The sequence below is a fragment of the Lepidochelys kempii genome, chromosome 3, assembly GCF_965140285.1.
Source record: "Lepidochelys kempii isolate rLepKem1 chromosome 3, rLepKem1.hap1, whole genome shotgun sequence".
Classification (NCBI taxonomy): domain Eukaryota; kingdom Metazoa; phylum Chordata; order Testudines; family Cheloniidae; genus Lepidochelys; species Lepidochelys kempii.
In genome coordinates this window covers 205,522,316-205,548,664 of record NC_136382.1, presented here as the reverse complement: position 1 = coordinate 205,548,664, position 26,349 = coordinate 205,522,316, and the positions used below count along the sequence as shown (strand labels likewise).

At 45.9% G+C, this 26,349-nt stretch overlaps 2 protein-coding genes across 2 annotated transcripts; both read right to left on the bottom strand.

Moving 5' to 3' along the window:
* Positions 1–133: 133 nt before the first annotated feature.
* Positions 134–1,539, bottom strand: SMIM26 (small integral membrane protein 26). Its single transcript, XM_073339738.2, has 2 exons — positions 1,354–1,539; positions 134–607 (listed from the first exon to the last, which is right to left on the bottom strand). The coding sequence occupies exons 1-2, from the start codon at positions 1,481–1,483 to the stop codon at positions 453–455; spliced, it is 285 nt and encodes a 94-aa protein (XP_073195839.1). The 5' UTR covers positions 1,484–1,539; the 3' UTR covers positions 134–452.
* Positions 1,540–3,599: 2,060 nt separating this feature from the next.
* Positions 3,600–26,181, bottom strand: SEC23B (SEC23 homolog B, COPII component). The gene is made up of 20 exons (XM_073339736.2): positions 26,043–26,181; positions 22,266–22,501; positions 20,252–20,309; positions 19,429–19,515; positions 18,255–18,491; positions 17,745–17,830; positions 16,853–16,997; positions 15,790–15,948; positions 14,813–14,928; positions 12,475–12,598; positions 11,355–11,435; positions 10,851–10,940; positions 10,150–10,256; positions 9,809–9,962; positions 8,221–8,298; positions 7,747–7,908; positions 7,171–7,257; positions 6,271–6,426; positions 5,373–5,438; positions 3,600–4,178 (listed from the first exon to the last, which is right to left on the bottom strand). The coding sequence occupies exons 2-20, from the start codon at positions 22,484–22,486 to the stop codon at positions 4,089–4,091; spliced, it is 2,304 nt and encodes a 767-aa protein (XP_073195837.1). The 5' UTR covers positions 22,487–22,501; positions 26,043–26,181; the 3' UTR covers positions 3,600–4,088.
* Between the last annotated feature and the right edge of the window lie 168 nt (positions 26,182–26,349).

Genomic DNA, 26,349 nt, shown 5'->3' with positions numbered 1-26,349 from the left:
CAATCCCTAAACTGACACTGTGCAATTTCTTATTACCTGATCAAAGCTAAAGCTCTAGTGGAGGCAATTATGTTAATTTAGTAGACACTACATGGTGTGCAATATCATTAAAATAAACTTCAAACTACATAGATTTAATTATAGGAAGTTTAATCATTTGTAATTTATTTAATATTTCAGCCCTCCAAGAGTTTCTGGGAAAACCCTGCCTTTAACAGAGTTGAAAAGGTTTATTAGGCTTTGCAAATTATTCTGCGGTTTGTTTGTTTGTTTTTGGGGTGGGGGGAGGAGGAGAGAGTGTGTGTGTTTGTGTGGGGGTGGGGGGGGGTGGGGGTTTAAATTGAAATAGAATGAAACCTGCACTTCAACTAAAGACTTTTCATGTCCAAGCAAGCCATCGTGATGAAAGTCATTTCTCTTCTATACGTATCAAATTCCTAATTTCCAGGATGTTACTCTTCTGGACCAGGGCCATCACTGGTTGCAAAGATGGATTTCACATAATCACGCAGTCCACCTGTAGGATGTACAGCATTCTGTTTATATGTTATTGTTGATGTGAAAAAGACATCTGCTGGTGTCTCCCTTGGAGGAGTTTTCTCTTCACCTAATTAAAAAAAAAGGGGGGGGGGGGTGTCATTCTTCAGCACTCTTTTGTTTCCCTGCTTATGGCTGCCAACACAGTTGTATCCAGATACTGCAAGAACTATATTTTTAGTCAGTTTTTGTAGAAAACAGGAAACGTTTTTGAAACAAAACTGTCAAGACTTCTTTACATATCATCCCGCAGCAAATATGGGTGCAAGCTTCCCTCCATCTTATGCCCTTTGTAGATCACCTTCAAGTTACAAGTCAAGGGCAACTCACCAACTGAACTGGGGCCTAAATATTGACTGAGCCTTCACTGGACCCCTCTCATGTTGCAGGCACCGTTACACACAAGCACAATTAAATGTGGGTGCACAACTGCAGGCCCACCACCCACGTGAGCACGGGCTCTGCACGTTTCTGAACGCCAGCACTTCCAGCCTCCCCTGCTCTCTCCGGCGTTCAACTGGGGACACACAAGCCAGGCACCCGAAACAGGGAGCGCCCTGAGGCCTTCGCGCCCGCCGCGGGGGACGCCCTGGGTCAGTCGCGGGGCAACGCCAGGGCAGGAGAAGCCCTTGCCCAGGAGGCGGCAGGGACGGGCCAGGGGAAGGTCGCCGCGCTGCGTCCAAGGCCCCCAGGATCAACCCCCGCACACCCAGGGGGCGGGCCTAGCCCCGCACACCCAGAGACACCTCCGGCCCCGGCAGGCGCGGCGGGGGCGGGGCCCGGCTGTGCGAGGCCTCAGGCGGGCCCTGCCCGTACCGGGCGGCAGCTGCTCCGGGCGGTCGCGCCAGCAGTAGTAGAAGAAGACGCAGCCCAGGAAGCTCCAGGTGCCCACGGCGTACAGGGCGGCAAAGCGCGCCTTCCAGCGCAACGCCTGCTGCGAGAACATCGTCCGGCCCCCGCGCGCCGCCGGCCAGCAACGCCCGCTCCTATTGGCTGCGCGCCGCGCCGGCGGCCAGCGACGCCCGCTCCTATTGGCTGCGCGCCGCGCCGGCGGCCAGCGACGCCCGCTCCTATTGGCTGCGCGCCGCGCCGGCGGCCAGCGACGCCCGCTCCTATTGGCTGCGCGCCGCGCCGGCGGCCAGCGACGCCCGCTCCTATTGGCTGCGTGCAGCGAACCCAGCGGGTGCGGCCCCTGCGCTGGGCGCGGCCTCGCCCCAAGGCTGCGAGAGTGCGGGACGGGGAGGCTGGGTCTTTCCGGGAGCAAACGCGGACTCGCGCAGGCGCACTGCCCTGGCGGCTGGCCCCGCGGCCGGTCTTCCCCAGAGACCCCGCTCCCGTGCGCGGTGGGGGCCGGGGCTTTGGGGCCGCCGCCCGGGGCCCCGGCTCAAGGGGGGGCCCCGCAAAACTAAACCCCCGGGGCGGGGGGCAGGTGGCTCCACGGGCCGGTTCGAGCGAGGGGGGCGCAGGGACACCTGCTGCGCCCTCCCCGCAGGGACAGGCCCGCGGCGGGCCGCCTCCGGGCGCAGCGTGGGGCCACGGCAGGCAGCCTGAGCCCCGCTGCGCCGCCCGGCCGGAGCCTCCGCCCCGCACCCCTGCCCCGGCTCAGAGCCCCCTCCCAGACCCTGCCCCGGCTCAGAGCCCCCTCCTGCCCCCAAACTCCCCCCCCCGACCCTGCCCCCGCTCAGAGCCCCCTTCTGCCCCCCCCGACGCTGCCCCCGCTCAGAGCCCCCTCCTGCCCCCAAACCCTGCCCCCGCTCAGAGCCTCCTACTGCCCCCAAACTCCCTCCCAGACCCCCTGCCCCAGCTCAGAGCCCCCTCCTGCCCCCAAACTCCCTCCCAGACCCTGGCCTCATCGCCCCTGCCCCAGCTCAGAGCCCCCTCCTGCCCCCAAACTCCCTCCCAGACGCTGCCCCCCAAGCCCCAGCCCCAGCTCAGAGCCCCCTCCTGCCCCCAAACTCCCCCCAGACCCTGCCCCCGCTCGGAGCCCCCTCCTGCCCCCAACCTCCTGCCCCAGCTCAGACCTCCCTCCTGCCCCCCAAGCCCCTGCCCCGGCTCAGAGCCCCCTCCTGCCCCCAAACTCCCTCCCAGACGCTGCTCCCCCAGCCCCTAGCCCCCTCCTGCCACCTAACTCCCTCCCAGACGCTGCCCCCCAAGCCCCAGCCCCGGCTCAGACCCCCCTCCTGCCCCCAAACTCCCTCCCAGACCCTGGCCTCATCGCCCCTGCCCCAGCTCAGAGCCTCCTACTGCCCCCAAACTCCCTCCCAGACCCAGCCCCCCTGCCCCAGCTCAGAGCCCCCCTTCTGCCCCCAAACTCCCTCCCAGACCCTGCTCCCCAACCCCCTGCCCCAGCTCAGAGCCCCCTCCTGCCCCCAAACCCTGCATCCCTCTGAATCCCTGGGTTCTGGGGCAAAAAGGATGTGGGTATCTCAGCAAAACCAGAGGCACAGCTAGGTTCAGGGGGGAGAGAGTGTGGGTATCTGGGCCAGGAGGGCCCTGTGGCTTGGCTCTGGGAGGGAAGGGGGTGCAGGTGTATTGGCTGGGGAGCATCAGGGCTGGGCTCTGTGGGGGAGGGATTGTAGGGGTCTGCAGACTGCATTTCAAAGGTGTGGCATGTGTTAAAATTAGATTTTACACACAGAGCTATATAAAGCATCTTACCATTAGCGACACACTTGTGATGTGAAATCTAGCTATAGACACATTCTTCATTCTTGGCTCATATCAGTGGTTTTGAAGAGGGTAAATGAAATGCAGAAAATCTTGTTGTATTAACAAGTCTGGAAAAAAAACCCTCAAATTCTGTGACAATTACGGGCAAGAAATGTTATTTTTGGTCTATATAAAATAAGTGTTACATTCAACAAAGCCAATATTAAAATTCCTGTAATTACAAGTCAATGCAAGTCAATGCAAATCAACAGAGCTGGAAATTAATAAAGGTAATTTAGATCGAGTCCTTATGTTTTTTATCAACATAACCCTATATACAGGAGCAGGTCTGAGCCATAACATAATGAAGTAACAAGATGAAGCATTCTAAGATTTCAAGAACAAAGAAAAAGTTCAAGTTCATAGTGTACTTTATTGTGTGATAAAGTCAACCTCTCAGCATAGACACACACACACACACACATACACACAAGTTCAGTCCAGCACTAAATGCTCTCCTCCTCCACTTTTATTTTTCATCAGTATAGTCCCCCTGATGAAGCTGCTGAAAGGCAAGTTACTGTTTTTTAATTATTTTACACACAGGCCATTAAAATTAATCTAAAAATGTATTAATATCTATATCAGCTAAAACATCCTTGGGCTGCAATGTATGAAAAAAATAAAGATCAGAGAGATCACATAAAAAAGGAATACAAATAAATTAAAAACTAAAAGAACTAAGTACAAAACTCTCCTTGAATATTCATTTTGTGTAATATTTAAAAGCCTTGATCTCAAAGAGGGAAAGGAATGGAGTACGTTTTTCCACACTAATTGTCACCATGATCCCAGTAATTCTTCGCTTTTTTTTTTTTGGTCACTTCCTTGTTAAGTCAAAGTTATGATGCACTTGACACTGCCAACTTTTTCAGATGATCCATGAACACCTGGAGACTAACATCATCCGTTAGGATTGGAGATCCTGATTCCTACAATAATATAAAATAAATTAGTAAATAACTGTAAGAACAAAGCAAACACAGTTACCACTAGGACTGTTCTGAAAGGATGTCAGGCTTCAGTGCTCTACCCTAATTGCCTGCTAAATCAATTGCATAAGGATATATTGGGAAGAAGCTGCTTGGTAACAAAAGCAACAACATTCCATATTGTGGATTCCCAAAAGAATACATAGTGAAATATTTATTATTCAAGAAGCAACCTGTGTATCCCTGCCCCGGAAAGTTTACATAGACAACATAAAGGTACAGGAAGAATGAACAGACACAAAACCAAGCACATTGTATATTCAGATGCAGTACACTTATACCTGGTGGGTTGATTCATTTATTATTAATATTTTTACTCTATAGTACCAGAGTACTAATGTAAACCAGCTGTGATCTAATGGTATCAGACCAGTTAGTGAAGGGTAGATCAAGATGATATTGTGGCCAACATTTTCAAACCTGACTGCCTGAAACTTTGGAAGTGCAGCCTAAATCAAAGTAGCTTGGTTTTCAGAGTTGCTGAGCTCTGGCAGCTCCCACTGAAGTCAGCAAAAGCTGTTTAGGTGCTCAGGACCCAACAAGCAGATTACTGTTCCCACTAATTATCATGTTACCTTTATTTAGGATCTTAATTTTAAAAAAAAATTAGGAGCTTAACATTAGACATCCAGGTTTGAAAATGTTATCCTGAATGTGCAAGTTATTTTTGTTCATCTAATTGTTCCCTGTTCATCTAGTTTAGCTAGTATATTCTAATCAGTTGATATTTACTGTAATGAACACACGATGTATGTCTAGGTTATAAAGAAAATCTGGCTCCTCAGAATTGAGTTGTACATTTCTCCGTTTTTAAATACTGTGACTATCAGAGCCAACACACAGAAGTTCCGTTCTTAGCTCCATTGTTACAGGGAGATGTTTTCTCCCCTCACAAAACATGACAGAATTTCAAATCATCAAGGCATCAATGTCTGTGAAAGTTGCTAGCCAGGGGAGAAGCATGAGAGGTCTAAAGCAACCCACAGGAACTAAGCAAGCCATTGTTCATAGCCTAATACTATGTGATTAGAAAGCAAATAGAATGGGGAAGGAAAATATAAATTTAAAAATGTGTATCTTATATATGCATGCTTCTGTCCTTCCTCCAACAGCAGTAACTCCTCCATAACTCACCTGTCCCCACGCATATAGGTTATTGTGAGTCTGAGAGGGGTTCACTTTAGACAAGAGGAAGCGGGCCTGTAAAAAACAAACAAAATATTACAAAAATAATAAAATAAAGAACATCAACTCCTTCAGGACTTATCACCACACCTCAGGTCACCACAGCAGTCTGGCTAGCCTTTGCTTTCAGGCCCTTGTCTAGAGAATATTTTTTTCTCATTTAACTTGAACTGATGTCCCACTAAAGTTCCAATGCAATAGCTATATCACTATGGTAACCACATGATGCACTGGTTTTCATCTCTTGATCACTGTAACAGCTAAACATTTGACCAATAATTTTGGACATCAGTTACTGCTGCTAACTGATGTGGCAGTTATGCTGCTTTTATAGAGGGTGTGATAAGCAGAGAAGGGAATAAGAGGAAGATAAAGCTAAATAGCTTCCTATTACCAGAGGCATATGGACTATACCAATTTTTGTTGGTACAAGTGTTCCCACTTGTTGCTAGTTATGAATGCTGCCATAGGCTTCGGAGAGAGAATGCCAGGACTAGGCTTCTAATCCAGCGTGACTCATAAACAAAGTTGCACTGAATGTATTACTTAAGCTAGATACGTTTTGATATGTAACTATCATTTATTCTCCATGCAGTATGTCATCTGACCATTTTCTTTTTTGCACCCTTTTATTTCAAAGGCCTGTCCCATGAACAATTTCTAAACTACGCTTTTAAAACAGACTATTAGGGTAAGGGCTCACAAGGAAAGATATATAGGCTGTACACTTTGAGGGTTGAATTACTGCAAAGTTATTTAGTCTACAGAATCAGCTTATTACTAAACCTATGAACTTGCTTCAATCAAAAGTAATGGACACGTGCTCCTGGATAAGGCTTTGCTGTACCTGACTGCCTCCATGTTCAGTGTTAATATAACGCGGCATTGGGAATCTAGTCTGCAATATTTCCTGGGCATCGTCCAAGGGGGCTTGCAGTAAATGCTTGAAGTTTTCATATTCAGGCATGTCTTGGTAGCCAGCTTTCCGCCACTGTGCAATCGTCTATTGGAGGAAAAGAGAGAAAGTAGGAGAGAAGTCTCCATGTTACCCCTCACTTTGTAACTTTTGTGTCTCTGCTTTAAAACAGTAAAATGTTATAGGAAACACATTTTTATTATTTAGTCAATTACTTAGTATTTGTCTAATCCTGAATTCAAATAAAGAACATGCTAACAAGATGAGAAACTCAGCCAAATATCTACATTTATTTTGTAGAGCTGCAAGAGCAATTTGTTGAAAATAACCAATAGTTTAAAGTTCATCAAAATATACATTTATGAGGGATATGCACAGCATTGTTAAAAATTGCTATTTCTTAGTTTAACTAAGACTTACATACCATGGCAGTAATCATTTTCTTGTAGTGTTTATAAGGCTACAGAGACCTGACAACTGCTCCACTCACATACAAATTTACCCCTTCCCGCAACAGATTTCACCAAAACAGCTGATTGGCTCAAACTGCAACATTACAGGAAGGTGATGATTCCTCCTGCTTGACTCAGGTGTACATACAACGCACATTCACATTAATTAGATCTGTGTGCATATCTCTCGCGGAGACCAAATCTCTTCAAAAAACAGGAAGCAGATAACTGAGCCATTGCAAACTGACATGCCTTTAGAGGCAATATTGCAGGGGAATTAACATTGGTGTCATTACACTAGCCCAAGCTTTTCAAACGGCTCGTTTTACACACACAGTAATGGTGCAGGGTAACAAAAGACACATGATTTGCACTGTACCTCACCAAGGTAGATTACAATCTGGAAGAAAGTATCCATCAGCAGAATTCTGTCAGCAAGAATGCTGCTGCTGTCCAAAAGCACAGGCTGGGAAAGATAAAATGAGAAGTCAGTCACCATGATGCCCTCAGAACTGTATTAAACTTCAAGTTCAGTGCAATAGATCTTAGCAGTACACAACAGAATCAACTGAGTGCCAATCAGTCTGAATAAGCAAATTTCAGACTGTAGCCAATGACACAAGTATCGCGGAACGAATCATCAAGGTTTCTGCAGGAAATATAATGTGTAGAAAAGCTATTTTTCAACTACATGAGTTTGATTTGAAATGATCTTGGACAAGAATCTCTCATCAAAAGAATATTATGTTTACTGTATGTTCACAACTTTAGAATTTTAAAAGACGATACTTGTCTTTGAAATACAAATATTTTTCTGAATAATTATCTTAATTAAAGGCAGACCATACTACAAGCTGGACCATTTGTATAAAACAGTACCATTTTGATGACTGACTAGACATTATTAAGGATTGTTCCAAAGCTCTCTGCTCAACATAGCAAGTCAGTGACTTACCTCAGGTGGTCCAGAGAAAGAATAGGAATAAAGGATGGGCTGGATCATGATGAGGGACTGGGTCAGATCTTGTCTGGCAAAGTGATGACGGTAATAGGAAGATTCATCCGGGCTGTTATTAAACACTTGAAGAAATGGAGATCGTCGCAAGTGGAACATAAACTACATTTAAATAGAAAGATGAATGAGGAAAGAAAAAAGAAAAAAAAAATTGAATTTTTTTTTTTTAACCTCCCTATTCACAAGTCCAGTCTGAATGTACAATAAGTTACTGCCAAAGTCTTTCCTCTAATTAACTCTTTGGAAGCTTCATCTACCAATCGTTTACAGCATTTAACTGCATGCCAGGGTGCTGACTTGCATCACAACAAATTTAAAAATCATCAGACAATCATAATTGTGTGTTTTATTGACCTTTCTGCCTGTAACTGCCTTTTTCCACATCTCCATGTCTATGCAAAGTGGAGTCCTTACCTGGGGATACAGAGAAAATGAATCTGACAGTCTGAAGGAATTCGGATCATCCTTGTTATATTGTCCAAACTTCTGACACTGTTGGAAGGAATGCGTATTACCAATGGGTAATACAGAGAAACATTACACAATGTGGTGTCTCAACATCTCACTGCTAGTAGCTGGGACTGGATGACACAGGATGGATCACTTGATAATTAACCTGTTCTGTTCATTCCCTCAGAAGCACCTGGCATTGGCCACTGTTGGAAGACAGGATACTGAGCTAGATGGACTTTGATCTGACAGAGTATGGCTGTTCTTATATTCTTTTCACATTATTAATTAAGTCACTAATATGCGGGGCTGTTTCTGGAATAATGATTGGACTCCATCTTCACTTATCATATTTTAGCATGTAAATACATATCATAAGCTTAGTACAAAGGTCAGATTAAAAATAACTAAAGGGGAAAAAAATTGCTTCCACGAAATTAATGTTTTTTATTGGATCAGTTATGATCTGATAGCTGGCTCTCATTTAATGCTTTGTATATCACATCACTTAGACTTCATTATTGCCAAGGTGTTTTGTATGCTACGAAACACTGGCTGGCCCAACGTTCCTTGGCTCTGCAACAGCAGACTGGAAATTCTGCAGCAGCGTCATTGAAAATCGACGGTTTTAATGACTGAAATATGCAAATGAACACTGCAAATAAGAGCAGTAGCCAGCCCCTCGCATTTGTTTAGTATTCAATTCACTTTTATTTTACACTGACCCCACATTTTCAGAACTGGACATGCCACAGGCTTTTGTACGAACACAACATAGCAGCATTGTAGGCTATGTCTACACTTAAAATGCCACAGCAGCACGGCTTCAGTACTGTTGCTGGACTGCTGTAGCACTTCAGGATGGACACTTACCCGAGTGACAGGAGGGGTTCTCCCATCGCTGTAGTTAATCTACCTCCCCAGGAGGCGGTAGCTAGATCGAAAGAATAATTCTTCCGTCAACCTACCACCACCTATGCCGGGGACTTAGGTCGGCTTAACTCCATCACTCCATGTGTAGGTTTTTCATACCCATGAGCAATGTAGCTGGGTCAATTTAATTTGTTAGCACAGACCAGCCCTAAAAGCCGTTGGGGCATAGCTGGAGATTTCGGCAGCTGGGACTTTTGGCTCCTGTAGAAAAGTTGGAGGCAGTCTGGCGTTGTAATATAATCACGTCAGCTGGAGGATTCTGCTGAAATGATCAGTAATGGACTAGCTGATGTTTATGGGCTGGTCTACACTGGAAGCTTACATTGGCACAGCTATGTCTCTCAGGGGTGTGAAAAAAATCTATATCCCTGAGAGTTGTAGCTGTGGCTAACCCCCAGTGTACACAGCACTAAGCTGATGGAAGAATTCTTCTGTTGATCTAAGTACTACATCTCGGGGCGGTGGAGAACTACAGCAATAATCTCCCCTCCCGTTGCTGCAGTGAGTGTCTACACTGAAGAGCTACAGCAGCGCAGCTGTAGCGTTTTAGGTGTAGACAGAGCCTAGTAGTTTACACAGTTTCAGATTTAACCCAACAAGATTCGCCCATCACACTTACCAATCTGATTAGCTGCCTGTCTAGCCATCGCAGTACATCAGGTCCCTCCTCCGACTCAGCTCTGTAGACTCCCAGACGAGCCATTAACACTGCAGCTGCTTCCTGGTCAAACGCCGCTTCTATATGTTGGAGCTGACTCTGCGCATCTGCCCAACTGATAATAGCAAAGTTAGTGCTACATACATGCATCTTTACCAAGAACAAAAACTGGATCATGCTGTACAGGCAAAACACCCTGTGTCCAATCCACCCAGACCGCTGGAAAAATTCAGAAATACAGATTATACTAATGCTTCTGCCATCAAAGAACAATACAGTAGGGACTGGCCTATGGAGCTCACTTTCTGGCAATGGTGGTTACTCGAATGCGTCTCTGTGTACTGGAGTGCTGATACTGAGTGACAAACTGCACGGCGCCTCTGCCACCCTGAGGTATTGGTGCATTGTGCTGCAAAACAGAGGAATAAAGTGTTACTCTCATGAAGCGTTTCTAGGGTAGAGTTACAGAACAGCAAAAGAACTGCAATGCATTATACGTCAGGCCTGAGTATAATTGCAAGCTTCAGTCCCGCTGCTCAAGGTGGTCACTTTTCAGCGCTGCTGGAAAATATAAGGAGTATTAAGCAACCCCAGAGTAAGAATGGGGGTGGCAAGTTAATTAGATACTTTGCTAACAGGCTCTACATCAGTTGGGCAATAAAGGATGGGAGCAGTTTCTCATCCCTACAACAGTGGAAAAAAAGCACATGGAATAAGTATAACAGGTAGGGAAGAGAAAAGAGAAACAACAGCGTCACTGTGCAAGGTAAAAACATTTATCACTTAGCTCTTATCGTGCTTTTCATCAGCAGAGCAAGTAGGAGCATGAATGCAGTCTGTGTGAGACTGTTTTTTTCTAGATATGACACTTGTTAATTGGTATCTCATACGTTACAAAGGGACCATTGTAATTACTCTTCGGGGATCTGCTAGGGAGGTGATCGCTACTATAGACAACAGTATTCTGTAACTCTACATGAATGAGGAAAAAAACTGGACTGACCTGATTCACCACTTCAAAATATATGGCAAGAGTTGAGCTGGGATCCAGGCTACAGATTTTCCACTGACATGTACTTCCAATACCAAGTTCCTGGAGAGGGTTCAAAGGAAAAAAAAGAAAGTGGTGATCTTTTCTCTAGTGCAGGATAAGTTAAGATCACTTTAAATTCTGACCAAAGGTAAGACTCAGCACGTGCCTTCTACTGCATCTCACACCTAGATACACGTTAAAGTCCAAAAGTGAACTTGAAAACAAATAATTAAATGAAAGCTTTACTGTTTAACAGCTGAAGCCAGATTCAGCTGTCTTCTCCAAGGACACCAGTCATCTTTTTCCACTGGTCAGCCATCCGTGGAACACATTAAGAGCAGCCCTGCAGGAGACCCCACCCCTCATTCAAAGACCAAGCATGTCACCTCCACAATGCACCCAATTTACCTCTAGCCTGGGCTTTGCACTGTTTATTTACTTCTTTATGAAAGATTTTCCATGTTGGTAACTTACATTTTCAGAGACGCATGGTCCTTTAGCGTTTAGTGATACGCATGGTCCAATAGCCCCTGAGATTTTCAGCTCCCTAGAAGTCTAAAATAGGGTCAGAAAAGTCCGAAAATCAAATCAGTCAAACAAAGTACACAGCCGCTCAGCTTTAATCAGAAAAGACATTGATGATCAGAGGTTCCCAAACTGCTCTGCAGAAACCTGGCAGGTCACATGGAGCTGCCTTCTCCTCCTCCTTTCCAGCTGCTAAGTTACATTAAAAGACAGCTAAACCACATCCACTAATTTTCCAAGGTAGTTATTGTTGCAGTTGCCACAGGGACGTTGTGCAATCGTGAAGGGGAGGAAATGTAGCCCACGTGACTGTATCTCTGAACGCCACACCACGATTAGAGTTTGAGAACCTCTGATCTACATAATCAGATTTCAGACAAAAACCACAAGCCCACAATTGCCTGTGGGAGTAGGAAATTGTCCTTGACAAGTTAGGGCAAGTAGGGCCAAGCCATTCATCTCTGCAAAGATTAAGCTTTCCCTAAGGAAAAACACCCCAAAATATCCATTGTCTGTGAAAGTGACAAAAATCTGGTCAATTTCTTTCTCCTGCTGCCTGGCTGCAATAGCCTGGGAAGGCACTGGAGCTATTCAGCGTGGGGAGGACAACACCAAAAATGGAGGCAGGGGAAGGGGAGAGCAGCAGAGCCCAAGCCACTCCCTATTCAACAGGCTCCAAGATGGGACCAGAGAGAAAGCTCCTCCCTTCCAGCAGCCCAAGGGACATGGATGCTTCAAGTCAGTGGGGCTCAGCACCAAGTGCAGGGATCTGCCTGCATGGAACAGCTTGGAAGGCTGAGGAGTTAGGTTAGATACTCAGTGTCAGGATCTTAGGATTTCCTCCAAACAGGCTTGGTTTCAAAACATACACTCTCTCTGGCTGCTGCTTCCATCACTAAGAGCCACTGGAAATTTAACATAACTCACTAAAATGTTGCATGTTGCAAAGTAAGCTTAAGTATTTCATTGTTTACATCCTAGACAGAACCAACTATTTAACAATCTGTTACATCGGAGTGCTCTTTACTGATTTATCTGTTCGTTCTGTTTAATGCGCCCTATCTCTCACCTTCACTTCTAACGTAGCACCAAACGCCATACGGAATTCTCCATGGAAGTCTTTGCTAAACACCCGCTGGAATGTCTGCTTGAAGAGAGAAGTGTTGAAAGAGTCTCCCATCACCATGTGACCCCTGGGAAAGAAAAATGACAAGGGAACTAAACAACAAGTAACTGGAACGGAATTGCAAAAGATGTCCCTCTCCTACCCTTCTCCCACCACAGAAAGACAGACAGACAGACTTTTTAAAAGTTTCCACGGCGAATTGCAAAGTAAGGAACTAGCTACAGGAAGGATGCATTCCAATCCTCAAATCTGAACATGCTGGCACCACCCCCAGGAGCAGAGCACAAAGGAGCAAGTTCTGGGTAAACACAAAAATGGAAAGTACAGTAAGTGTTTATGAAAGGGGTTAGATTGACAGCCAGGGAGTTGTCCGTTTGGCCACAGAACAGTTCTTGCAATGGCAGTGCAGTCTTCCCCATCTGTGTGCTAGAATGGAGATTGGGGAAACCTAATTCTAGGGCTGGAGGGTAGTTCTGTCTTTATCTGTTTATTTTCCAATGCATGCAGTGCACGTAACTCAAACTACTTGATGCCCTAGCAGTGATGATGCTTGACACATTACGGAACTCCCCAACCCCCAAACAACCATCAACTAAATCCTCTTCTAATTAACTCACCTCCTCAGAAAAAGCCAGAGTAAATGGATAGGGCCTAATAGCGCAGACTGAAGGTCTATCACACCAAGAAAGGGAAGGCAATTCTAGAGCTAAGAGTATTCTATCGAAAACACCTTGCCTCCAGCAAGACGAGCATAGGGACTTTCCAGATAACTGGCCCAGTAAATCTCAACTGGCAGATTAAAGAGACAGACAGTCCCTACAATAATCCATGTAGTGGTTGGCACCTCTGCAAATGCCACCAGCAAGGGTAAGGAGTACTTGTGGCACCTTAGAGACTAACCAATTTATTTGAGCATAAGCTTTCGTGAGCTACAGCTCACTTCATCGGATGCATACTGTGGAAAGTGTAGAAGATCTTTTTATACACACAAAGCATGAAAAAATACCTCCCCCCACCCCACTCTCCTGCTTATCTAAAGTGATCACTCTCCTTACAATGTGTATGATAATCAAGTTGGGCCATTTCCAGCACAAATTCAGGGTTTAACGAGAACGTCTGGGGTGAGGGGGGTGGGGGGAGGAGAGGAAAAAACAAGGGGAAATAGGTTACCTTGCATAATGACTTAGCCACTCCCAGTCTCTATTCAAGCCTAAGTTAATTGTATCCAATTTGCAAATAAAAAAAAAAAGTCATTATGCAAGGTAACGTATTTCCCCTTGTTTCCACCCCCCCCCACGTTCCTGTTAAACCCTGGATTTGTGCTGGAAATGGCCCACCTTGATTATCATACACATTGTAAGGAGAGTGATCACTTTAGATAAGCTATTACCAGCAGGAGAGTGGGGGGTGCAGGGAGGTATTTTTTCATGCTTTGTGTGTATAAAAAGATCTTCTACACTTTCCACAGTATGCATCCGATGAAGTGAGCTGTAGCTCACGAAAGCTTATGCTCAAATAAATTGGTTAGTCTCTAAGGTGCCACAAGTCCTCCTGTTCTTTTTGCGAATACAGACTAAGACAGCTGTTACTCTGACACCAGCAAGGGTGCTACTCAGTGCAAATGATGATGGTTGGACTGGGGATACATGCCCACTAGGGACTGAAATGACTCTTGGCACTGGCTTCTTGACTCCAGAGAGGCCTAGCATCTGTAAGAAATTATAATTCTGCTACTACCCTGAACCAAACTCAATCCAGTTCCTTAGCACCAAGCCCATAATCAAGCCCTCCTGGTCCCTGCAGAAAATTTCATTTTGCATGACACTGTGCAGGATTAACAAGCACTTAACATTATGCTCATAATGCCACTGCTCTTCATGTCACTGCTTAATCTGTTTTTCAGCTCTCCTCTCTGGAAGTGTCCTTGCTAAGTCTCAGTGAAATAAAACGTGTTTGTAGAAAAAGACCGCATCCAGGGTTTAGGAGTTGGTTAAAACATTAAATCACCCTTCTCTAAACAGGACATCTGCTTTGCCACTGACTGCATCAAAATTCATCCCATACAAGCTGCCCTGAAGTACGACCCTGCGCTACTGAAGTCAATGGCAGCTTTGCCATTGAATACACCAGACACAAGATCTGACTGCTGATGCTTAGAATCAGAGAAATGACAATAATTTTCACCTCCATACATTTATATCAAACTAATCATTTCCTATCCCACTCTTCCCCCGCAAAAGACAGGGCCATGCTTGCTCACTGCTCAGGGCTGAGGACATACCCAGTAAGGTTTGCACAACACTTCATCTCCAAAAGGCCAGTCTGATCAAGAGCACAGGCGTAGATATCAATGCAATGGCCGTTGGCTGCTGTGCGATTAGCTAGAATCTCGTAGTGCTGTGGAGACAAAGGGCACGCAGAGTTTTTAAAACATTCCAACAGGCAGGTAAGGATTTCCTTGGGTTCTACAGCTGGGGCCAAAGCAGGAATTTGCCCCTGGGGAAAGCATGTTCTATTTTAATGGTGACATACCACCCCTAAAGTAAGGGACCCAAATCCCAGAGCCACAATACACAACGAGCACTGCATTAGAGCTTGCGTTTCACCTTTGTTATCATCCCCAAACTGCACTGTACATTCAGAGTAAGTACAGCACATTTTAACCACTTAGCTATGTGTCAAGAAGACCCAGGAGGCATTTGGAGATTGACTGGTTCTCAGCAGGAGATGCAAGTGCGCTCTCTTGCCAGGAAGAGAAGAGGGGTTAGGATACTCCTGGAACTGAGGGTCGAATCCTTCTGCCCTCCGAACAGCTGAGGAAGAGATGCTAAAATACCTTCTTGCTCTCTGGAGAAAGACCTGTGCTGGATGCAAACTAGGACTGAGAGACTTAGCCTTGTTTGGGACTTGGTGGAACAGAACCCGGCCTTATACCTTGACCTAGGTAATAAAAACAGCATCTGTATCTGAGGGAGACCCAGGTCCATGTTTGGGCATACAGGCTTCAGGGCCACGAAGAAGCAGCGTGCTTGTCACTAGTAAAGTTGCACAAAGGGGTTAGTAGGGTGAAGTGCAGCTCACCAATACAGACCTAGGATTAGCTATTGGTTCCCTAGGGGTGGCTTAGAGCCATGAGCTGGCACAACTATGTTGCCACCACATACACCATAACACCCAAACCAGTTATACCCAGCAGGTCCATCACATCGTTTGTGCAGCAGAAGCAGTGTCTTTGCTTTAGCAGACAGCAAGACCTACCTTTGTGGCCTTTTTCATGTACCGTGCATTGTCCTTCTCTATGTCGTGCCAGGAACGAATGGGGGTTTTCAGTTCGTCTCCTACCACCATGCCAGGCCCTTGTGTTGGTGGCCCGCCTGTAAACAACATTATTCTGGCCCCTGTGTTTGGAAATGTGCCCTAAAATAAAATTAAAGCCTTATTTTAGAGATTAAAGGACAGCAATACTTTTAATATACTTTTTGGGGCAAGGTCTGTCTACCTCTGTGTACAGCACCTAGCACATCAGGGGGCTGATTATGATGGGGGTGTTTGGGTGCTCCCTTAAAAAATAATTCCTGCCTTCTTGACATGGAATAGTGGGGACTGATGCACCGCTGTCAATTTCTAAACAAGGGGAGGTCAGATTTCATGCTCCCACCCCAGATTTCTGCTCCCATCTTCCCCCCTATGCCTCAGGTGATCTATCCACAAAACCAGCGTATGATTCCACAGAGATGCAGTGAGGCTCTGATGCATCTGAAAGCCAAATATTGTTTGTAAATATCTCTGAGATTCCTGAATGCCCTCATACAAAGTATCTTTCAAATATTATTTAAGCGTTAACTATCCCTGACATCACACCCCAGGAGGCGTCATTTTCCCATAACAAAGTTGAGTAGGTATTTCAAAAGTTAAGGGATGTGACAAACTACACTCACATCTGATATGTAAGGCCCTACCAAATTCATGGCCGTAAAAAACGCGTTCTCTCCTCTCTGGCTGTGAAGTAAGGGTGGCAATCCCACGACCCCCCGACAATAGCCTTGCGACCCACCCCCACCCTGACCACCTTTTGGGCGAGGACCCCCATGGTTACGCCACCATGAAATTTCAGATGTAAATATCTGAAAACATGAAATTAACTAATTTTAAAATCCTCTAGTCGTGAAATTGACCAAAATGGACCATGAACCCTATTGATACACAATCAGGCCACAGACTAAGTCTTTCAAATACTGAGACATACTGGCCAAGCACAGCATAATCCCATAAGATTTTAATTTTACCAGGTAATCTCATATTAAGAGTGAATTAGGATTACCTCCAATAAACCAACAGCAATTGACAAAGCTACTCCAGTTGATCGCAAGGGTCGCTTTCCCTGAGTCACTGGCCACGGGTCCCTCTGTAGTTCCCCAAGAAGATCTGTCAGGTTCATGTCAATCTTCTGTACGGGCTGCAGGAACCTGCAAGAATTCAAAATGAACAATTATAAATCCTATTGGTTTGGTCTTTGCTGCCAAAAACTGTATCAAAGTAATGCACCTCTTACACCTGAAGTTTTCAAAACAGGCACAAGGAACAGATAAACAATTTGATCAGAGCAAGATACAAAGAGCACATAGCATGAGGACTTGGAAAAGCTACTCCACCAAAATGCACAAGAGAACTGGCCACGAACGAGAGCTTTATGAGTGAGTGAGTGACAGAGAGCACATGAGCTAGGACCCAACACAGGGAAAAACAGTTTAATCTGGAAACAAACTCCCGCTGTTTTCTAATAATTCATTATTCTGCTCGACTTTTACAATATTATTATTTCTATTTCATTAGTGCCTAGGAGTCCCAGTCACAGACCAAGGCCCCATTGTGCTAGGCACTGTACAAACACAGAATAAAAAGGCAGTCTCTGCTTACACTTTAAGTAATAAGTTTTCAAATGCTGGCTCCATATAGAAATCCAGCGTGGATGGCACTATTTTTGGAGTCTGTAAGAAACAGACACTATGAAAGCACTATAGGCTGCTCAAATAAACCCCATCAATATAGATCTACAATTGTAAACAAGTTATTGCAATGAGAGAACTCAAGCCATCTTACAAAGGATTGTCTTTAAGAAACCCGCATTTAGGGGCTTGGGTCCTACAAGTCATAATGTGAACATGGGCTCTGTCCTGCCCTTCTGGGATAGTGTGTTTCACTGAGCCACTTACCTGCTTGAAATAGGTGGCTGTTCCTGAGGCTGAAGAGGTCTTCCCTGCTGAACGGGTACCACAGGCCTTGTAAGACCCAGCATATCCTACAAGACAGAGGGAAGCGGTGGGAAGGATAAACTTGATTACTTAAACATCAGATCTATTATTTACTATCTAGCTACCGATCCGAGGTACTTATCTAGCACCTCTTCCCCTAGTATCTAACTGCTTCACATTCTTTAATGTATTTATCCTCATACACCTCTGTGAGTTTGCTATTCTCTCCATTTAACAGACAGGGGAAACCAAGGCACAGACAGGTTAAGTGACTTGCCCAAGGTCACACAGGAAGTCTACAGCAGAGCAAGAAATTGAACCCAGGTCTCCCTAAGGTTAGTGCCCTAAACACTAGACCATCCTTCCTATTTGCTCTCTACAAGCCAAGAGTTTGAAAAGGGGGGAATGTGATAAGAGACCTAAATGGAATTACATGTTAGATTAAGTGTAGGAAGAGAAGGCAGAACACACCTGTATTTGCTTAGCTGTCAGGTCCTTGGTCCCTCTGAAAACATAGCTCTTGGAAATTCCTTCGCAGCTCAGTTCATGAACCTGGACCATTCTGCCAAATGTGATCAGCCCCACCAGTGCATCTGGAGGCAGCAGACTCAAGGACATCTGCAGGGATTCCTTCAATGCTTGCAAGTCTTCCTCTTCCAGACACGTGTCAACAACGTAAAGGAAGATCAGTGGAGTTGGGGCACCTCTCTGTTGTGGAAAGAAAAAGGTTTACTATGAATCTGTATATGCTCTCAGTGACACATACTGCCCACCCTCCTTGGGCTGGGAATTCTCATAATGAAACAAAATATTTTAATCACAATGGTTATAGAAATAAGAAAACTCTTATGTCTTTCACTCACAAATATCCATTAAAAGTCAGCAAGTTAAAATTTCTTATTTCGGGAATATCACAGCGCTCCTCCTGAACGATAGAGAACAGCTAAAACAGATCCGCAACTGGATCAGCAAAAGATGGTCACCTTTTCTCATGACTGGAGGCATCAAGAACAAAGCACAATGCAGGCAGGACAAAGACCTGGGAGACACTTATCTCTCCATTGACTTATTTGAACTATGAAACTGGTTTTAGAGACCCACTGCTCAGTGGGTTGGCAGGATTGGGCCACAGTCTATAACAACAAGACTAAGGGCTTGTCTACACACAGATTAATTCTGAAATGGGTTAAACTAAACCAGAACAAGGCACTCTTGTCCTGGAATAAGGATGTCTGCACATGGAGTTATTCAGGAACAGCTACTGCAGAATAGCTATTCTGGTCAATTTCCAAGTGTAGACAAATGCTTACAATATGGCTTGTTTGGCTTCTATTTAATTAAAACAGAGAATCTGGATGCTAAACGTAAGAAACTGCATCCATTTCCACTCTCCAGTCTTCACATGAAAATTGTATACACAGATTTTTAGAGGAAACCTATTTAAATTAAAAAGCTAAAAATGAATGGCTTAACCCAAGAGATCAGACAAACAGCAGGGAGTTTAAACTGTGCTTAATTAACCTAAAGTCCAACTGCACTTTGCTCATGAAAACACTTTATTCAAGTTATGTTAAATAATCTTACAGCATACATATGTGTTTCAAATGTTTTCTGAGAATCCCAAGCTTGACCATGATGCACTTACCTGCACTATGTATTCGATTGTGGAAAACTGAGGCATAAGTTCTGCTGGCTGATTTATTTCGGATATGCCTGCATACGCTGGAGGGAACTGAAAATGAGAAGCAAGGATTAGAAAAAGAAAGTTAACTGTGCAGGTTATTTGAAGAAATGTACAACACCAGGTATATCTCCTGCATTATGAAGGCTGGATGATGTACAAGGGAGGAAAGCTTTCGAATTCAAGTACGTGTTGCTCAATTGCTTATTTCCTGATACAGCAGCAAACTCTTTTACCTGAATAAAATGCAGCATTGGTTCTTCACTGCTTTTCATTATGAATGGATAGGAGTGGTGGTTAGCAGCATGTGTATAGGTCTGAAGCATAATTCAATTAGAAAGCAACTGAGAATCGTTTAGTCAGATGACACACAGTGTTTCTGACAGCAGACATCCACTTACAGCACAGCAAGTTTCATACTCAGAAGAACAAAAGACAATGATGAGCCCTGGCCTCAACATGCACAAAGAATATGATGAAAATGTAAGGCACAAAAATAACTACAGATCAGCTGCCTGTAGCACATGTGCTGGCAAACAGCCACTGGCAAAACTGAACCAAGACTAGAAGAGATGAGATTCCACTGCTTTCACATCACACTGAGTAAAAAGAAATGCTGAACTGGGTGCACCAAGAGAAAGAGGCCATGGGGAAGGGTCTCATTAGCAGAAATTTCTACTTATTTTACTACCCTTTGCTAGAGAACACTATCAATTGAATACTCAATGAAGAGAGCATGAAGGTGATAGAGAAGATAATGAGAAAGTGAAGCACTTTCCCAACCTACCTGGTTTCTCTGAAAACAGAAGTTACAGGCCCAGAGCTTGGCACGATAATCAACTTGGCTAGAAGAAAGGAAAGGTGGGACATTTAGTACAAAGGTATTGATTTTATAGCCAAACACCTACCAGGCTTTACAGTTGAGATGAAAGAAAATAAAAACACTCAATATATTTTCTTAATTTTAATGACCGAGTTAAAGGACCTCAGATTCACAGATTTTAAAGCCAGAAGGAACCAGTAGATCTAGTCCGACTTTCTGTAGAACACAGGCCACAGCATGTCATCCAGTTACCCCTATATTGAGCTCAATAACTTGTGTCTGACTACCAGCATATCTGCCAGAAAGACATCAAGGTTTGATTTGAAGAGAGAACATCAAGAGAACATAACGCATCTAGTTCAGAAAGGCATCACCATTTCACCCAGTAGTTTGTTCCAATGGTTAACCACTTTCACTGTTAAAAATCTGTGCCTTACTTCTAATTTGAATTTGTCTGACTTCGGGTTCCTGTTCTGCCTTTCTCCACTAGGTTAAAGAGCCTTTTAGTACCCAGTATTTTCTCCCTGGGAAGGTCCTTACACCGGAATAAAGTCACCTCTCAATTTTCAGCCTGTGTTTTGGGGTTGGTGTTTTTGCTCCCAACGCGTAACTAGCTGATAGTTAACAGATGCCACAAGTCAGTGGAATATTACTGTTATTTATTATTTGTATTGCAGTAGGATCTATGACCCACAGTCTTGGAGCAGGACCCTAATGTGCAAGGGATGTACAAACAAAATGATGGTTCCCTGCTCCAAAAAGCTTGGCCCCCTTAGCCCCTGTAATTTTATAGTGTGAAGACTAGTGCAGTAACACTTGGATGTACTCTCCTTCCTCTAGCTCAGGGGTCGGCAACCTTTCAGAAGTGGTGTGCCGAGTCTTCATTTATTCACTCTAATTTGTTTCGCGTGCCAGTAATACATTTTAACGTTTTTAGAAGGTCTCTCTCTATAAGTCTATAATATAGAACTAAACTATTGTTGTATGTAAAGTAAATACGGTTTTTAAAATGTTTAAGAAGCTTCATTTAAAATTAAATTAAAATGCAGAACCCCCCAGACCAGTGGCCAGGACCCAGGCACTGTGAGTGCCACTGAAAATTAGTTCACATGCCGCCTTTGGCACCCGTGCCATAGGTTGCCTACCCCTTCTCTAGCCTTCCTTTACAATCACACTTCCTGTTGATCTCATTGGCAACAACTTCTTCCCAATACTTGTCAGAAGACATGCATGTCCATAAGATCATCATGGGAGTTTGAGAACACAGAAACTGTTTCCTCCCCTAAAATAAAAGCACACGCACAAACAAAACCTTTCTACTTACATCAAACCTCACCTACATCCAGGAGGACTACAGCGTTGATTCAAATTCCCACTTTGCCACCAAAAGCACAGAGACCAGTCTCTTCAGACATTCCTGGCCCTAATTAATATGTAGAGCCCTGCAAATCCACAGATAACTGCTTTATATCCGCAGATGTGGATATCCATGGACCACTTTTGTGGCTTGGATGCAGAGACCAATTTTGTATCTGCGCAGGGCTCGACTAATACGCCCATCACTGCAGCCTCTAGGCGCTAGGCATGCTTTTCATTCAGTTTAAGGTGCACAGCATACTAACATTACACAAGGGCAACGTCTCAGTGATTAGATATACGTAGCTATTTGCACATCAGTGCTGGCTTCCCTTGAATCGCTGACCCCCGAGCTCGGATAACCATTTGCCTCTCCACCCCATTTCTGCTTCCTTCTCATTCTGGCAGCCCGGACTAGCAGACTGGCATTCTTTACTTATCACTACGTGTGCAAGTGTTTGAAAAATTTCAGGACACCTAATCTGAAGGGTCTCTTGGGACAGGCCCTGGCCTGAGAGACGGGGAAGGAAAGGGATGCAGATCAGGGAAAACAGACTGCGATAAGCTCTATTTCCATCCAATGTTAACATTCAGAGGTTAGAGTTAAGTCAGAAATTCATACCAAAGCGGGTTGAGCACGGCTTTGCAAGTCTGCCTGCTGCAAAGCACTGGTTCATATTGTACAGGCGGCAGGTCTAGACGTTCTTTCAGGGGAGTCAGTAGACAGGCCAAGGGTACGACCATTCTTGTAGCCTCCAACCTGCTGGAAGGCCACACGTTCCAGCTGAAACGCACTCCATCTCGCTCTTCATTTTGCTGAATGAACTCCAGATATGTCGCCATGGAATCTTCAAGGTTCTGAAAGAAAGGACAACCGATATGACACATGTTCATTCAGGAACCACTCACTTGAGCGACAGCACGACAAGGGAGTTATCACTTGGCAGATAAACACAAGATGACGAGATTCCAGCCCTAAAGAGAATACCATCAAAAGTCAGAAATTCTGCAAAGATGGACACCCATCAGTGGGACTACTCACAAGAGTAAGTTACAGTCATACACAAGCCACTGCAGGATCAGGCCCTACATGATGAAATTAGCCAATCCCACAATAAAATGAGCCAGTATGAGTACATCCACATCTATTAAGCTCTCACCCAGTGCTCTGGCCAAGCTACCAACATTTAAGAGCCAACTGAAATCAGCAGATCCCAAATGCTGCAGGTAGACCTCTCCCTCACACAAGATTACTCCCCATTAAGCATGAGCATCTCTTTGCGGTAAACACCCCAGTTCCCCAACTCTGTTGCCGACCTCAGCCTCACAGCTTCCAGATCAGTGGTTCTCAACCTATTTACTACTGTAGGCCACGTATGCAGCTCTGTATGTGTTATGTGGGCTGCATTCACACAGTATATATACTACCTGTATGACCCTGAGAATGTCACGTGGGCTGCAGCTGTGTGCTGACTGGGCTGCAGGCTACCCCATGGAAGGCTTGGAGAAAACTGGTCAGGCTTCCAATACAGCCTGAAAGTCACCAAATGAGAATGCGTGTGGACCAAAGGAAGAAGCAAGTTGTAGAACGCAGGACCTTTCACAGAGGACATCTTGCTGCCAGCCCTCCCCTGTTTGTAGCAGGAAAGGGAACTGTTAGCCTGAACACTTCAGATGATCTCTGCTCTGTGGCAGCAAGAGACAAAAAGACCCCAAACTATTTAGGGCTTTCAAGGTAGAAATGTAAGGTGCTGTTTCACCTGGAAATCACTGGTTGCCATGCAGATCATGGAGCATCGTGTAACGTGGTCCCTATGCGAAATCCCTACATGAGATTCTGCACTGGCTGCAATTTCTAAAGGGTTGCAAGGAGAAGACCCATGTAAAGTGCATTGCAATAATCGATCCTACAGGTGACACAAGCATGGCTAATCAGGCCAAAGTCTGTATCCAAAAGGAAAAGGACACAACATCCTCACCAAGGGCAGGTAGGAAATACATTTGACCACCACTGCCGTCTGGGACTCCAGTAGCAGTGGAGATAAAAAGATCCTCAGGTGCACTTACAAACCAACCACAGACACAAACATTAAGCAGAGATGCAGACAGAAGAAATGTCTCCCTCATACCCAGTGTAAGCATTCTCTCAGTCACAGCTGGGTTGCGTGTCAGTCACCCTAATGTGAAGCCATGTCCCAATCTCCGTCAGAGAATAATTTGCCTGATGACATCTTACAGAAGACATGGCATGGAAAGAGAGCTGAGTTCCTTTAGCATACTGAAGAAATCATCATTCCTGCTGCCTTACCAAACTGTCTACCAGCACCACATACACACTGGACAAGACAAGACAAGACGAAATCCTGGGGAACCCCATATGAGAGCACCTTCACAACACAAAAGAAACTGCCCACCATCCTTGAGGCATCCCAGAAAATACAGACCCGCTCAAAAGCAAGACCATATCAGTCCCTGTTAGGATCCATATGCATGTTAATGGTCAACGGCCAACACTGTAGCATTTAATTTCAGAAAGGGGAACTACACAAAAATAAGGTTAGTTAACCAGAAATTAAAAGGTACAGTACCAAAAGTAAAATCCCTGCAAGCCGAATGGAAACTTTTTAAAGACACCATAATAGAGGCTCAACTTAAATGTATGCCCCAAATTAAAAACATAGTAAGAGAACCAAAAAAGAGCCACCATGGCTAAATAACAAAGTAAAAGAAGCAGTGAGAGGCAAAAAGGCATCCTTAAAAAGTGGAAGTTAAATCTTAATGAGGAAAATAGAAAGGAGCGTAAACTCTAGCTAATGAAGTGTACAAATATAATTAGGAAGGCCAAAAAATTTTGAAGAACAGCTAGCCAAAGACTCAAAAAATAATAGCAAAAAAAAAAAAAAGTAAATAAATCAGAAGCAGGAAGCCTGCTAAACAACCAGTGGGGCCACTGGACGATCGAGATGCTAAAGGAGCATTCAAGGACAATAAGGCAATTGCGGAGAAACTAAATAAATTCTTTGCATCGGTCTTACGGTTGAGGATGTGAGGAGGAATCCTCAAACCCTCTACACAGTACTACTTCCTCTAAGTGCTCCACACACAACCCCATCCCCAGGGTTCAGAGCTCTCTCCCGTGAGCCACTCAGCTGCATCTAAACATCATGACACCCTCACCAGGGTCCCTGTGCTGAGCAGAGCCTGTGAGTCAGATAGGCAGGCTGACAGCATCACAAAACAGGAGCTGACGGAATTGACTAATCCTGACGTAAAGAAGTTAGCTAATCCTGGGTTAATAGAGGAACGTCTTGCCTCTTTAGTTTTAAATGGGGCTTGTATCCAAGATGTTCTCAGAAGGTCTTTGTGAAGTTTGTTGAACTGCGGGTGTTAGTTAGAGAGTGAGGAGATCAGGGCAACATTTTTAAAAAAGGAGAAATTTTAGCTGTTTCCTCTGTGAAAGAGAGTAAAGGTTTACCAAAAATTACACAGAAAATGCAATAATGAGGCAGGGCCCCTCATGCCAACCCCATACTGGGGGAGACTCCCCCATCCCACTCCAACAGCAACACAGTGGCCTCACACCAACCTCCACATAGAGTGGGGGAATCAGTGAGGTGGGGGTCCTTGTCCCTCCTTCACTGCCCACAACAGAGGCCCAGGGGATCCTCCCCCCGTTCTCTGAGCCCTAGGGTTGCCACCTCCAAAGTACAAAACCCGCACAATATTCAGGAGGATCCTGAGCACATCAAGCTGGGCAGCGAGCACCGAACACCCCGACAGATTCCCGGGGCAGTGACCTCAGAAACAGGACAATACTGGGGAACCTGGACAGGTCTAGCAGCCCTACTCAAGTCCCAAATCGTAGAGGAGGCGGCCCCAACAGCAACAGTGGGGCCCTTTCCCCTCCTACAGTGGCCTGGGGAAACTGACCCCACCCCCCACTGGGGGACCCCTTCACCCCATCCACCGACTGGCAGGACTCCCTCCCCAGACCCACGAGACTCTCTTGCCCCATCGCCCACTTGGGGGACCTCCTCCCCTGACCCAGGGGACCTTCCTCGCCCCCACACCCCATCCCCCACTGGGGGAATCCCCTCCCCTGACCCACAGGACCCCCGCACCCTTTCCCCCCACTGGGAGACCTTCGCACCCCATCCCCCACTGGAAAGGAACCCCCTCCCCTGACCCGGGGGACCCCCTTCGCCCCATCCCCCACCCCTCCCCTGACCCAGGGGTCCCCCCTCCCCTGGCACCTTCCCCACTGGCCCGGGGGGAGCCGTCGCCCCCTCCCCTCACCTCACCCGGGGAACCCTCCCGCCCTGGCGGACCCCCCCCCCCCCAGCCTCAGCACCGGGGGGCCCTGCCGAGACCTGCCCTCCCGCCGCCCCCGAACACCCACCTGCCCGCGGTGCTGTCGCTCTGCCGGCTCCGCTTCGCAGCGCCCGACGATCCGTGTCCCGGCAGCGCCCGCGCCCGAAAGGCCAGCTCAGCGGCGGGGCTGCCCGACAGCGAGATGGCGGCGCGGGCGCCTCGCCGGCTACATTGCCCTTGCCCAAGATGGCGGCACCATTGCGCGGCTGCTGTCGCCATCTCAGCGGGAGGGCACCCGCGCCTCGTTACGGGCTTCCGCCCGCATCCAGTATGGCGGGCGGCTCCATGAGGCTCCCGGTCGTGGGCGGGGCCTTGCAGGGTTAGGGCTGACTCGC

Excerpts from the sequence above, each read along its gene's own strand:
- SMIM26 (XM_073339738.2), bottom strand. The coding sequence starts at position 1,483 with ATGTTCTCGCAGCAGGCGTTGCGCTGGAAGGCGCGCTTTGCCGCCCTG. Across the intron at positions 608-1,353 it reads CCCGGAGCAGCTGCCGCCCG|GTGAAGAGAAAACTCCTCCA; the intron begins GTACGGGCAGGG and ends TTTTTTAATTAG.
- SEC23B (XM_073339736.2), bottom strand. The coding sequence starts at position 22,486 with ATGGCGACATATCTGGAGTTCATTCAGCAAAATGAAGAGCGAGATGGA. Across the intron at positions 8,299-9,808 it reads ACAGGCAGCTAATCAGATTG|TGTCAGAAGTTTGGACAATA; the intron begins GTAAGTGTGATG and ends TCCTTCCAACAG. Across the intron at positions 6,427-7,170 it reads TTGTAATCTACCTTGGTGAG|ACGATTGCACAGTGGCGGAA; the intron begins GTACAGTGCAAA and ends TTCCTCCAATAG.